Source organism: Schistocerca nitens, chromosome 10 (genome assembly GCF_023898315.1).
Source record: "Schistocerca nitens isolate TAMUIC-IGC-003100 chromosome 10, iqSchNite1.1, whole genome shotgun sequence".
Classification (NCBI taxonomy): Eukaryota; Metazoa; Arthropoda; class Insecta; order Orthoptera; family Acrididae; genus Schistocerca; species Schistocerca nitens.
The window spans coordinates 131,147,589-131,160,441 of NC_064623.1; the positions used below are offsets into that span (position 1 = coordinate 131,147,589).

Genomic DNA, 12,853 nt, shown 5'->3' on the forward strand with positions numbered 1-12,853 from the left:
AAATAGGAGACGTTACTTTTGGGATTACCCTCGTAGCACAAAGGAACATGAAACAGTATAGTTTCCAGATTTATCATAACAGTATAAAATTTACAATGGTACCATTTTCCTAGATAGGAACCCTGCTTGTCAGTGCAATCGGTCGATCATTGCACAAGTTTTCCGATACCATTAGAAAATTAGAAACAAGTTTTTCATTTCAGCAGCAAATGATGTACGAACCACTCACTTGCTCCACCTCTCCCTTCACTGGAGGTAAATGGATGGCCTCTTAAATCACGGCTGCTATCTAGTCTGCAACCTAATGGCCAGCGCCATCAAAATTTAAAATTAAATATTCTGTTGTGTCATCTGCCTTACAGTCGTGCAAGACGGAGACGTAAATGGCTTGTTTGGCTGAATCACCTGATGGACAGCTGCGATGAGTTAAGGCAACATTCATCTCTCAGACTTCGATCTTGATCACATCAAACTCGCAGTAGGATCCATAGTAACGCGTGGCGCTTGAGTTGGCAAGACCGCAACAGTTTTAAAACAATGGTTAACGGAATTTTGGCTGTTTCATATCAGTTCGATTCCACGAAAAGACAATTTTTACCGCACCTCACTTCATCCCAGTCAGCACCAATAAGACATCAAACATTGTTTTCCTAATCCTGGACACACTCTAAGAACATCACTTATGATCACAAAGAACAATTGCAAAATGGCAGTTTCAAATTTGAAACTAAACAAAAAATGGCTTTGAATCCTCTTCTTAGAAGACAAGTTTCAACGTTTTGGGATTGTTAATTATTGAAAGTGATGTTTGAGGGCAACTGAGTCAAGAAGATACTATGAATAACTTCCGGAGCTGCGTCATAGTCGCGAATTAAAAGAGTGATCCAGGAAATGTAGAATAAATTTCTTTTTCATTTATTTTCGTCAATGATCACAAGAGTTTTGCCCAGAAATGATCACTTTCATACCTTCAACAAAAAATTGGAAATGAAGTACAACTAACAGATTACATCTTAAAACAATAAAATTTTCCATAATGAAAAATTATTACTTTCATACATGTGGAAACATGCGCTTAAAATATGACGAGGCATACCTATTTTCTCACAAATACTACTATAAAAAAGCCGTAAAATGTTCACAAAATCAGCTTAGCTTGTCACACATTTAAAATACGGTGTAAACCAAGCCACAGTTCCGGCGGAGTCATGCTACCAATAGCGCTGCTGTTCATAACACACTGCAGTACAGAAGCACAACATATGTTTGTCCCATAAGCTCGTTAACTGTCGCTTCTGTAAGTCTACAAAGTCTATAAAATTGTACAGAATGCAATAAGTAAATAGTGCAACAGGTAAAGTCTACAGCAGACTTCCCAAGTGCGTAACTTATTAAAGTGATAAAATGTAATAATTAAAACATGAATAAAGGTAAATTTAAAATTGTTAAAAAGTAAATGGTTAAATAATAATATGCGATTAACAAACGATCTCATTGTCATTTTAGAGACTTGTCTGGTGATTAGAAACTGTACGCTGCCACCTCACCTTATTGGCCAAGTGTTTACTATGGAGATTTCTTCCGCAACCAGTGTTTGAATTGGCTCTCTCTGAGCCAAGTGCCACAGCACAACAGCGCCGTACCAGCATTGTCCACAGGGGTAAGTATACAATTAGTGAAACTAGCATCCTCTTACCTTGTAGGCAATTCCCTCGTGTTGGTGTATCAAGACTGCCTGGCAATATCAATCAGCTGCTGTAGGTACAACAAACCTTTTGCAAATTCCATAAAGAATAAACAGAATACTCACCCTTCATGACCAGATGCCATTGCAGTTACTATGTCCTGTAGCGTAGGCATTCTGGAAAATAAAAAGAGGAATATGGAAACAGAAATGGCAAGCTTTATTAATTGCATCCTGATTTTTTTCTTTTATTAAGAACTATAACCCCATAGCAATCATATGTTCTCACACTCTCTCCCAAGCATGCATGTGCACACACGCTATATACGAGGGTGAGTCAAATGAAAACCTTAAATATTTTTTAAAATATTATTTATTGTGCAGAAGTGGTACAGAGCTGTATCACTCTTCAACACAATCTCCCCCACGCCCAATGCAAGTCCTCCAGCGCTTACAAAGTGCATAAACTCCTTTAGAAAAAGATTCTTTTGGTAGTCCACGCAACCATTCATGCACCACGTGGCGTACATCTTCATCAGAACGGAACTTCTTTCCTCCCATTGCGTCTTTGAGTGGTCCAAACATACGGAAATCACTTGGGGCATGGTCTGGTGAGTATGGTGGATGAGAAAGACACTCAAAATGCAGGTCTGTGATTATTGCAACTGTTGTACGGGCAGTGTGGGGCCTTGCATTGTCATGTTGTAAAAGGACACCTGCTGACAGCAATCCACGTCGCTTTGATCTGATTGCAGGCCTCAGATGATTTTTTAGGAGATCTTTGTATGATGCACTGATGACAGTGGTCCCTCTAGGCATGTAATGCTCAAAAATGACGCCTTTTTCGTCCCAAAAGAGAGTCAGCATAACCTTCCCTGCTGATGGTTCTGTTCGAAACTTCTTTGGTTTTGGTGATGAGGAATGGCACCATTCCTTGCTCGCTCCCTTCGTTTCCAGTTGGTGTAAGTGAACCCAGGTTTCGTCCCCAGTAACGATTCTTGCAAGGAAGCCATCACCTTCTCGTTCAAGGCGCCTAAAAAGTTCTTCACAAGCATCAACACGTCGTTCTCTCATTTCTGGAGTCAGCTGCCGTGGCATCCATCCTGCAGACACTTTGTGAAACTGGAGCACATCTTGCACAATCCTACTCCATTCGTAGACTTGCTTATGTGACAAACATGCATCACCGTACTGAACCGTCATTCGTCGATGAATTTCAATAGGTTTCACACCTTCACTACGCAAAAACCGAATAACAGAACGCTGTTCTTCCCTGGTGCAAGTCGCAAGTGGGGCTGCCATCTTTATACTGATACTGCGGCGGTAGGTGTGCATCTGCACTATGATGCCACCTACAGGCCATTCTGCACGCTGTTTGTAGCAAGTTTACCAACTTACAGGATAACGGTGCGAAATTTCGATTTTTTATTACAAATTTAAGGTTTTCATTTTACTCACCCTCGTATATATATTCTTTCTCATTTCGTATATTTTCAAACAGAAACTGTCTAAACAACAATGTGCTGTCCTGTTTTCGTCCTCCCAGTCAGTTTTCAGAGGAAGTGGGAAAGTTCACTATGTAATCTGAATTTGCAAATAGCAAAAAACAAGGCTCAAGATTAGAGAGGGAGGAAGGGGATATACATAGAGGAAGTGATGCACAGGGAGAGAGGAAGAGAAGATTAGAGAGAGAGAGGAGGGAGAAGGAGATGATCCACGTGAGGAGAACGAAGAGATGTACAGAGAGAAAATGGAGAAGGAGACTGGTACATACATCCAATTCCCATACATATTTAGCAATTGCAAAGCATTGGCAAGACCATTAAAACAACATGATAACAGTGCAAATGTCGACGGGGTGTGCTGTGCGCCTTGTTTGGAAAGAATATTGTTCCATTTACACATGGAACTTCTTGACAACAGTAACGCCCACTTTTCTCCATGTCTTCAACCATGCATTCAGCACTTCTTGTTTTTGCTTAGGTTTATTTTCCAGCAGTGTAAAATGTGCATTAACGGTAATGGAAAGGTTTATTGATGGAGACTTAACTGACACGTAGAGTCTACCACGTGTACGAATTCATTGAGTGCACTGAAAGAGCGAGACAACGAACTGTGGTGAAATTTTCCCACAGCGACGGCACCCACAGCACAGTACCATAGGGTCTGTCTGAGGGATATTGCATTACTCTGTTTCGCATTGTCCTGCTATGTGACGAGCCACAGGTCCCTTAATCCGAGGTTCTCAGAAAATATCCCCGCAGAAACTTCGAAATTTTTGTCGGAGGAGTCGTATTTACGCTAAACGACCCCAAAACTGGAACAACGTTGTGATTATTCTCTTTCACAAGAAACTGAACAAGTAAGACACATGTCGACCTCATGTTCGTAATGTACACGATATCCACTGAAATTATCACCAGTCACACAGAACAGAACAAATTAAAAAGCTGTTTTGAGAAGCTGATATAACACAGAACGTCATTTGCACACCTAACATGGATACTCTGCAAATCACATTTAAGTGCCTGCCAGAGGGTTCATCGAACCAACTTCACAATTCTCTATTATTCCAATCTCGTATAGCGTGCAAAGAATGAACACCTATATCTTTCCGTACGAGCTCTGATTTCCCTTAATTTATCGTGGTGATCGTTCCGCCCTATGTAGGTCGGTGTCAACAAAATATTTTCGCATTCGGAGGAGAAAGTTGGTGATTGGAATTTCGTGAGAAGATTCCGTCGCAACGAAAAACGCCTTTCTTTTAACGATTTCCAGCCCAAATCCCGTATCATTCCTGTGACACTCTCTCCCATATTTCGATATAATACAAAACGTGCTGCCTTTCTTTGAACTTTTTTGATGTCAAACATAGGTATTTAGTTGAATTTACGGCTTTTAGGTTAGACTGATTTATTGTGTAACCGAAGTTTAACGAGTTCCTTTTAGTACTCATGTGGATGACCTCACACTTTTCGTTATTTAGGGTCAACTGCCACTTTTAGACCATTCAGATATTCTTTTATAAATCGTATTGCAGTTTGTTTTGATCTTCTGATGATTTTATTAGTCATTAAACGACAGCGTCATCTGCAAACAACCGAAGACGGCTGCGCAGATTGTCTCCCAAATCGTTTACATAGATAATGAACAGCAAAGGGCCTATAACGCTACCTTGGGGAACACCTGAAATCACTTCTGTTTTATTCGATGACTTTCCGTCAATTACTACGAACTGTGACCTCTCTCACAGGAAATCGCAAATCCAGTCACATAACTGAGACAATATTCCATAAGCACGCAATTTTACTACGAACCGCTTGTGTGGTACAGTGTCAAAAGCCCTCCGGAAATCCAGGAATACCGAATCTGTCTGATATCCGTTGTCAATAACAGTCAGCATTTCATGTGGATAAAGAGCTAGTTGTGTTTCACAGGAACAATGTTTTCTAAACCGATGTTGACTGTGTGTCAATAGACCGTTTACTTCTAGGTAATTCATAATGTTCGAACACAATGTATGTTCTAAACTCCTGCTGCATATCGACGTTAACGATATGGGCCTGTAATTTAGTGGATTACTCCTACTACCATTCTTGAATATTGGTGTGACCTTTGCAACTTTCCAGTCTTTGGATACGGATCTTTCGTCGAGCGAACGGTTGTTTATGATTGTTAAGTATGGAGCTAATGGATCAGCATACTCTGAAAGGAACCTAATTGGTATACAGTATGGACTAGAAAACTTGCTTTTATTAAGTGATTTGAGTTGCTTCACAACTCTGAGGGTATTTTCTTCTACGTTACTCATGTTGGCAGCTGTTCTCGATTCGAATCCTTGAATATTTACTTCGTCTTCTTTTGTGAAGGCATTTCGGAAGGCTGTGTTTAGTAAATCTGCTTTGGCAGCACTGTCTTCGATAGTATCTCCATTGTTATCGCGCAGAGAAGGCATTGATTGTTTCTTCACATACGACCAGAATCTCTTTGGATTTTCTGCCAGGTTTCGAGACAAAGTTTCGCTGTGAAACTGTTATAGGCGTCTCGCATTGAACTCCGCGCCAAGTTTCGAGCTTCTGTAAAGAATCGCCAATCTTGGGGATTTTGCGTCTGTTTAAATTTGGCATGTTTGTTTCGTTGTGTCTGTAACAGTGTTCTAACCCGTTTTGTGTACCAAGGAGGATCAAATGGTTCAAATGGCTCTGAGCACTATGGGACTCAATTGCTGAGGTCATTAGTCCCCCAGAACTTAGAACTAGTTAAACCTAACTAACCTAAGGACATCACAAACATCCATGCCCGAGGCAGGATTCGAACCTGCGACCGTAGCGGTCTTGCGGTTCCAGACTGCAGCGCCTTTAACCGCACGGCCACTTCGGCCGGCTCCAAGGAGGATCAGCTGCGTCGTTTGTTAGTTTATTTGGTATAAACCTCTCAATTGCTGCCGATACTATTTCTTTGAATTTAAGCCACATATGGTCTACACTTATATCATTAATTTGGAATGAGTGGAGATTGTCTCTCAGGACGGCGTCAAGTGAATTTTTATCTGCTTTTTTGAATAGGTATATTTTTCGCTTACTTTTCGAGGATTTGGGGATAACAGTGTTCAATCTCGCCACGACAACCCTGTGTTCACTAACACCTATATCGGTTTTGATGCTGGTTATTAACTCAGGATTATTTGTTGCTAAGGGGTCAAGTGGGTTTTCACAACCGTTTACCATTCGCGTGGGCTCATGAAGTAACTGCTCGAAATAATTTTCAGAGAATGCGCTTAACACAATTTCGGATGATATTTTATGCGTACCTCCGGAATTAAACATGTATTTTCGCCAACATATCGAGGGTAAATTAAAGTCATCACCAACTATTATCGTATGAGTCAGGTACGTGTTTAAATCAGACTCAAGTTTTCTTTGTGCCTTTCAGCAACTGAATCATCTGAACTGGGAGATCGGTAAAAGGATCCAATTATTTCATTCCGGTTGCCAACAATGACCTCTGCCCATACTGACTCACAGGAAGTATCTACTTCAATTTCGCAACAAGTTAAACTACTTCTAACAGCAACAAACACGCTACCGCCAACCATGTTTGGCTTATCTTTTCGGAACACCGTTAGGTTCTTCGAAAAAATTTCTGCTGAACTTATATCTGGCTTTAGCCAGCTTTCAGTGCCTATAACGATTTGAGCATCCATGCTTTCTATTAGCGCTTGGAGCTCTGGTACTTTCCCAACACAGCTACGACAATTTACAACTGTTATACCAATGGTTCCTGTATCTACGTTTTTCCTGTGTTCAGCCTGCGCCCTTTGTGACTGAAGCCCTTCTTGTGTTTTCCCGAGACCTTCTAACCTAGAAAACCGCCGAGTCCACGCCACACAGCCCCTGCTACCCGTGTAGCCGCCTCCTGCGTGTAGTGGACACCCGACCTATTCAGCAGAACCCGAAACCAACCACCCTTTGGCGCAAGTCGAGGAATCTGCAGCCCACACGGTCGCAGAACCGTCTGAGCCTCTTATTCAGACCCTCCACTCGGCTCTGTACCAGAGGTCCGCAATCGGTCCTGTCGACTATGCTGCAAATGGTCGGCTCTGCTTTCATCTTGCAAGCAAGACTGGCAGCCTTTACCACTTCTGTTAGCCGCTCGAAATCAGAGAGAATCTCTTCTAATCCAAAGCGACACACATCATTGGTACCGACGTGAGCGACCACCTGCAGTTGTCTGCACCCTGTGCTCTTCATGGCATCCGGGAGGACCCTTTGCACATCTGGAATAACTCCACCCGGTATGCACACGGAGTGCACATTGTTTTTCTTTCCCTCCTTGTCAGCCAAGTCCATAAGGGGCCCCATAATGCGTCTAACGTTGGAGCTCCCAACTACCAATAGTCCCACCCTCTGCGATTGCCCGGATCTTGCAGGCTGAGTGGTTTCCTCTGAAACAGGACAGGCAAAGGCATCCGGCTCAGCGACAGTGTCAACCACAGACAGCACCTGGAACCTGTTTGCCAGACAAACCGGGGAGGCCTTACATGCGGCCGCCTGGGAAGTCTTCCGCCGCCTGCTTCGCCCTGGAGCGACCTCCCACTCGACCACAGGTGAGGTGTCAGCCTCAGTGCGAGCAGTAACTGGGTTGGCCACCGGTGAGGGCCGATCGGAGGACTCTGACGCGCTGGACGTCCGTTGGATCCCCACGGCCGTTCCACAACAGTGGTGCCCATCCACTGCAGCCGAAGCTATCACAGCCTGAAGCTGAGAGCGAAGTGTCACCAACTAGGCTCGCATCCGCATACGACAATCGCAGTACCTGGCCATATCAAAGACCGTGGAAAACTAAACTATGCAGATAAACGGACTATCGACTCGAGCTGCGGAAATCTACTGCAGACCCTGACGAAAACGCACGAACTGTGTCTAGTAAAACGCAGATATTCAAGAACCTAACTACCGAAGCACTCAGGTGAAACTAAATAATTTCCCCCTGACAAGGAACTTGTAATATATCACAAAATCGGTTTACTTTCTAACGCAAACGAAAACGCGAAAACTGTGGCTATTATATTTTAAATTGACACGCAGAAACTCAAGAAACTAAACAATTAAAGCACACAGATGATATAATAAAATTCGCTCCTGGTTAGGAACTCGTAAATGTCACAAAAGCGGTTTACTTAACTGTTGCTGCGTCTGTCGCGGTCGGCTACTACTGCCTGACTGTACATCATGAACGTAATTATTGAACAGAGCAATGAGTATGAAAGCCCTTCACTTAGTTCAACAAAATCTTTAATGACAACACTTGAGAGCACTGCGCCCGTGCAAGTATACTGACTAAATATTTAGGTTCATACGACGACTTCCATTATAATTGAACAGGGTAATGAGGAAATCAAAACTGGAGACTGTGTCAAAAAAAAAAAAAAAAATTCATGTTCCCTAAACTGAGCCAGCCGGAGTGGCCGAGCGGTTCTAGGCGCTACAGTCTGGAACCGCGCGACCGCTACGGTCGCAGGTTCGAATCCTGCCTCGGGCGTGGATGTATGTGATGTCCTTAGGGTAGTTAGGTTTAAGTAGTTCTAAGTTCTAGGGGACTGATGACCTCAGAAGTTAAGTCCCATAGTGCTCAGAGCCATTTGAACCATTTGAACCCTAAACTGATCTTAGCGGCCCTAGAGGACGTAAGCATATGTTTGAACTGTGAAAGCTGACACGTGATACCTGTTAATAGCACAGTTGAAGCACCCTCGGTTTGCTGATGAAGTATGAAAGTTTATAGGAACACTAGAAAGACGCTGTACGTTAAAAAGGAGGTTGTAGTTTTTGTGATACTTACGTCTTTGCCGCAAGGAGACTTGTAACTAAGCACATGAGTGAAGTAGATCTCTTTTTATTCAAAGTTTATGTTGGTGTTAGCTAAAGTCACAACTAAGGATTATGTCGGTTGTACCTGATGTCAGTCTTCTTTCTCGCCAATTCTCGAGTAATTTCCTTTTTTGGCGAACTTAATGCGCGGAGGCTGTTTTTCAGCACACTGTCGCTGTCTGTTTATGTATGCTGCGATCGCTAATATCCCTTTAATAAGCATAGGGCAGATTATACATGTTGTGAATTCTATACAAATAGGATCATTGGACGTAGCTGAAACTTAGTTGTTGTTGTGATCTTCAGTCCACAGACTGATTTGATGCAGCTCTCCATGCTACTGTATCCTGTGCAAGCTTCTTCATCTCCCAGTACCTACTGCGACCTACATCCTTCTGAATCTGCTTAGTGTATTCATCTCTTGGTCTCCCTCTACAATTTTTACCCTCCACGCTGCCCTCCAATACTAAATTGGTGATCCCTTTATGCCTCAGAACATGTCCTACCAACCGATCCATTCTTCTAGTCCAGGTGTCCCACAAATTTCTCTTCTCCCTAATTCTATTTAATACCTCCTCATTAGTTATGTGATCTACCCATCTAATCTTCAGCATTCTTCTGTAGCACCACATTTCGAAAGCTTCTACTCTCTTCTTGTCCAAACTATTTATCGTCCACGTTTCACTTCCATACATGGCCACACTCCATTCAAATACTTTCATAAACGACTTACTGAGACTTAAATCTATACTCGATGTTAACAAATTTCTCTTCTTCAGAAACGCTTCCCTTGCCATTGTGCTATTGCCAGTCTACATTTTAATATCCTCTCTACTTCGACCATCATCGGTTATTTTGCTCCCCAAATGGCAAAACTCATTTACTAATCTTATACCCTCAGCAACACCCGATTTAATTCGAGTACATGCCATCATCCTCGTTTTGTTGCTTTTGTTGATGTTCATCTTATATCCTCCTTTCAAGACACTGTCCATTCCGTTCAGCTGCTCTTCCAGGTCCGTTTCTGTCTCTGACAAAATTACAATGGCATCGGCGCACCTCAAAGTTTTTATTTCTTCTCCATGGATTTTAATTCCTACTCCGAATTTTTCTTTTGTTTCCTTTACTGCTTGCTCAATATACAGATTGATTAACATCGGGGAAACTTAGTACTTACCTATTTAATTACTATTCTGGCTCCAAATATGTAGACTTTTTCTATGCATGTTTCCATATTTTGACCATTTGGGGACAAATACCTGCATAATGTACATATAAAGCACTTTGCGCTTAACTGTGTGTATAATACACATATTTTCAGTTCAGATGCATATTTTAATGGTTTTGTGCAGACACTTCAGTTTTTTAGTTTTTATGATCCTGATATACGCTTCAGGAATCGGGCTTGATGAAGGAGGGGGGATGGGGGGTGGTGAGGGGGGGGGGGAAAGGATAATACAAATACAAAGTTAAGATTATCACAAGAGGAAGCAACCCTCTGCAGAACGTGTGTGATAAACAGCTCTATTTATCCACAACCACAACCAGCAAGCCTTCCATTTCATGACAGTGTAAATATAACCTCCTAAGTCAGGTGCCATGGCTGACGTGACAGTGACACAGAAGCAGAGTTGTCTTGTGGAATTTGAACAAATCCTGCCAGAGCGGCTGTCAAGAAATTGGTTGCCTCTAGGTCACACCCACTCCCTGTCACGAAATTGGACACCTCAAGGTCACACCCGCTCCCTGCAGTTTGCCAGGACTAAGAGCTGTGGTTCACCCACCCAATAGCTTAATTAAAGAAGCATGTGTAAAATTTACGAATATTTCAGTTTTAATGGTTCTAAATCTCTCAAAATAAATCAGTCACTTTAAAATAATATTTTGTTTTACACAGAGATTTTTAAAGCCACTGCTCGTGTAGCTCCTTACGAAGAGAGTCTGCCTGAGTAGCCGGCCGGTGTGACCGAGCGGTTTTAGGCACTACAGTCTGGAACCACGCGACCGCTACGGTCGCAGGTTCGAATCCTGCCTCGGGCATGGAAGTGTGTGATGTCCTTAGGTTAGTTAGGTTTAAGTAGTTCTAAGTTCTAGGGGACTGATGACCTCAGAAGTTAAGTCTGATAGTGCTCAGAGCCATTTGAACCATTTTCTGCCTGAGTTACTGTTACCCCATCAGCCTATCCTTACTAAATGGGGTACTTGATTGGGGGCGGCAATGTTTTATTCTTATAATTTTGGTGCCATTAAATCACTATGAAATAAAATGAATACTTGTATAGTTAATTCTAAAGCAAATACTTCTTACATTGTAGGTTTACTCATCATATGACGCCGCACGTATCAGAGTCGAAAAGCAGCATTTGACTGCAAAAATGTGCAGCAGAATGTAATTAACATTTCAACAAACTACTCTAAATGCCCTCTACAATGAGCCACGTGTCTCCCATAGGCAGACTCAGTACCTGTTTCTGAGGAATTTCAGAGATTCTTCAGTCGTGGCCTAGGGAAATGGGATGGTTTCACAATCAGTAACCTGCATTACTAACTCTTTTGTTTCATAAAGATGGTATTTTACGGTGAAAGCGTGAAAAAGAACTTGATCTGAAACTGTCACAAATATTTTCGCACAAATTTGCGCCTATACCTTCTTGTGATATAGGTAGTCATTTCCTGTCTACATAAATATGTTGACTGATAACTGTAGGAAAATCACAGGAAAAAATAGCAATGTTGCCAGTTATTAACCTCACACAAAGGAGAAGTGAATTAATAAATTGGGAACAAAAATGACATTGCATATTTTAATGTATTTCAGCTTGATGTGAAGAGCTACAGACGAGAAATTTAACCGACAGGAAGAAGATGCTGTGATATGCAAATGATTAGCTTTTCAGAGCATTCACACAAGGTTGGCACCGGTGGCGACACCCACAACGTTTCCAACCGATTTCTCATACACAAAGAGCAGTTGACCGGCGTTGCCTGGTGAAACGTTGTTGTGATCCCCGTGTAAGGAGGAGAAATGCGTACCGTCACATTTCTGACTTTGATAAAGGTCGGATTGTAGCCTATCGCGATTGCGGTTTATCGTATCGCGACATTGCTGCTCGCGTTGGTCGAGATCCAATGACTTTTAGCAGAATATGGAATCGGTGGGTTCACGAGGGTAATACGGAACGCCGTGCTGGATCCCAACGGCCTCGTATCACTACCAGTCGAGATGACAGGCATCTTATCCGCATGGCTGTAACGGATCGTGCAGCCACGTCTCGATCCCCGAGTCAACAGATGGGGACGTTTGCAAGACAATAACCACCTGCACGAACATTTTGACGACGTTTGCAGAAGCATAGACTATCAGCTCGGAGACCATGGTTGCGGTTACCCTTCACGCTGCATCACAGACAGGAGCGCCTGCGATGGTGTACTCAACGACGAACCTGGGTGCACGAATGGCAACGCACATTGGAAGCGTGTATTTGTCATCGCCATACTGGCGTATCACCCGGCGTGATGGTATGGGGTGCCATTGATTACACGTCTCGGTCACCTCTTGTTCGCATTGACGGCACTTTGAACAGTGGACGTTACATTTCAGCTGTGTTACGACCCGTGGGTCTGCCTGTTGTGACTTGGCAAGACAGCCAAGTCACTATGAGAGGAAGCCGAAAGGCACGCGCTTAAGCTCACGCAGGCTGGCGTGAGGTCTGGAACAGTTAAGGGAATTAATAGTAGCAAATAAAGTACGTAGTTGATGTAATACTTAACTTTAATCCATAATTGAAGAACATCGCTC

At 42.7% G+C, this 12,853-nt stretch overlaps 1 protein-coding gene across 1 annotated transcript in view; it reads right to left on the reverse strand.

Moving 5' to 3' along the window:
• Positions 1-12,853, reverse strand: part of LOC126210076 (uncharacterized) — a 100,067-nt gene that overhangs the window by 48,049 nt on the left and 39,165 nt on the right. The window contains exon 2 of the mRNA XM_049939203.1: positions 1,811-1,861. Within this exon, the coding sequence (XP_049795160.1) occupies positions 1,811-1,860 (50 nt within the window). The 5' untranslated portion in view covers position 1,861. The remainder of the gene's footprint in view (positions 1-1,810; positions 1,862-12,853) is intronic.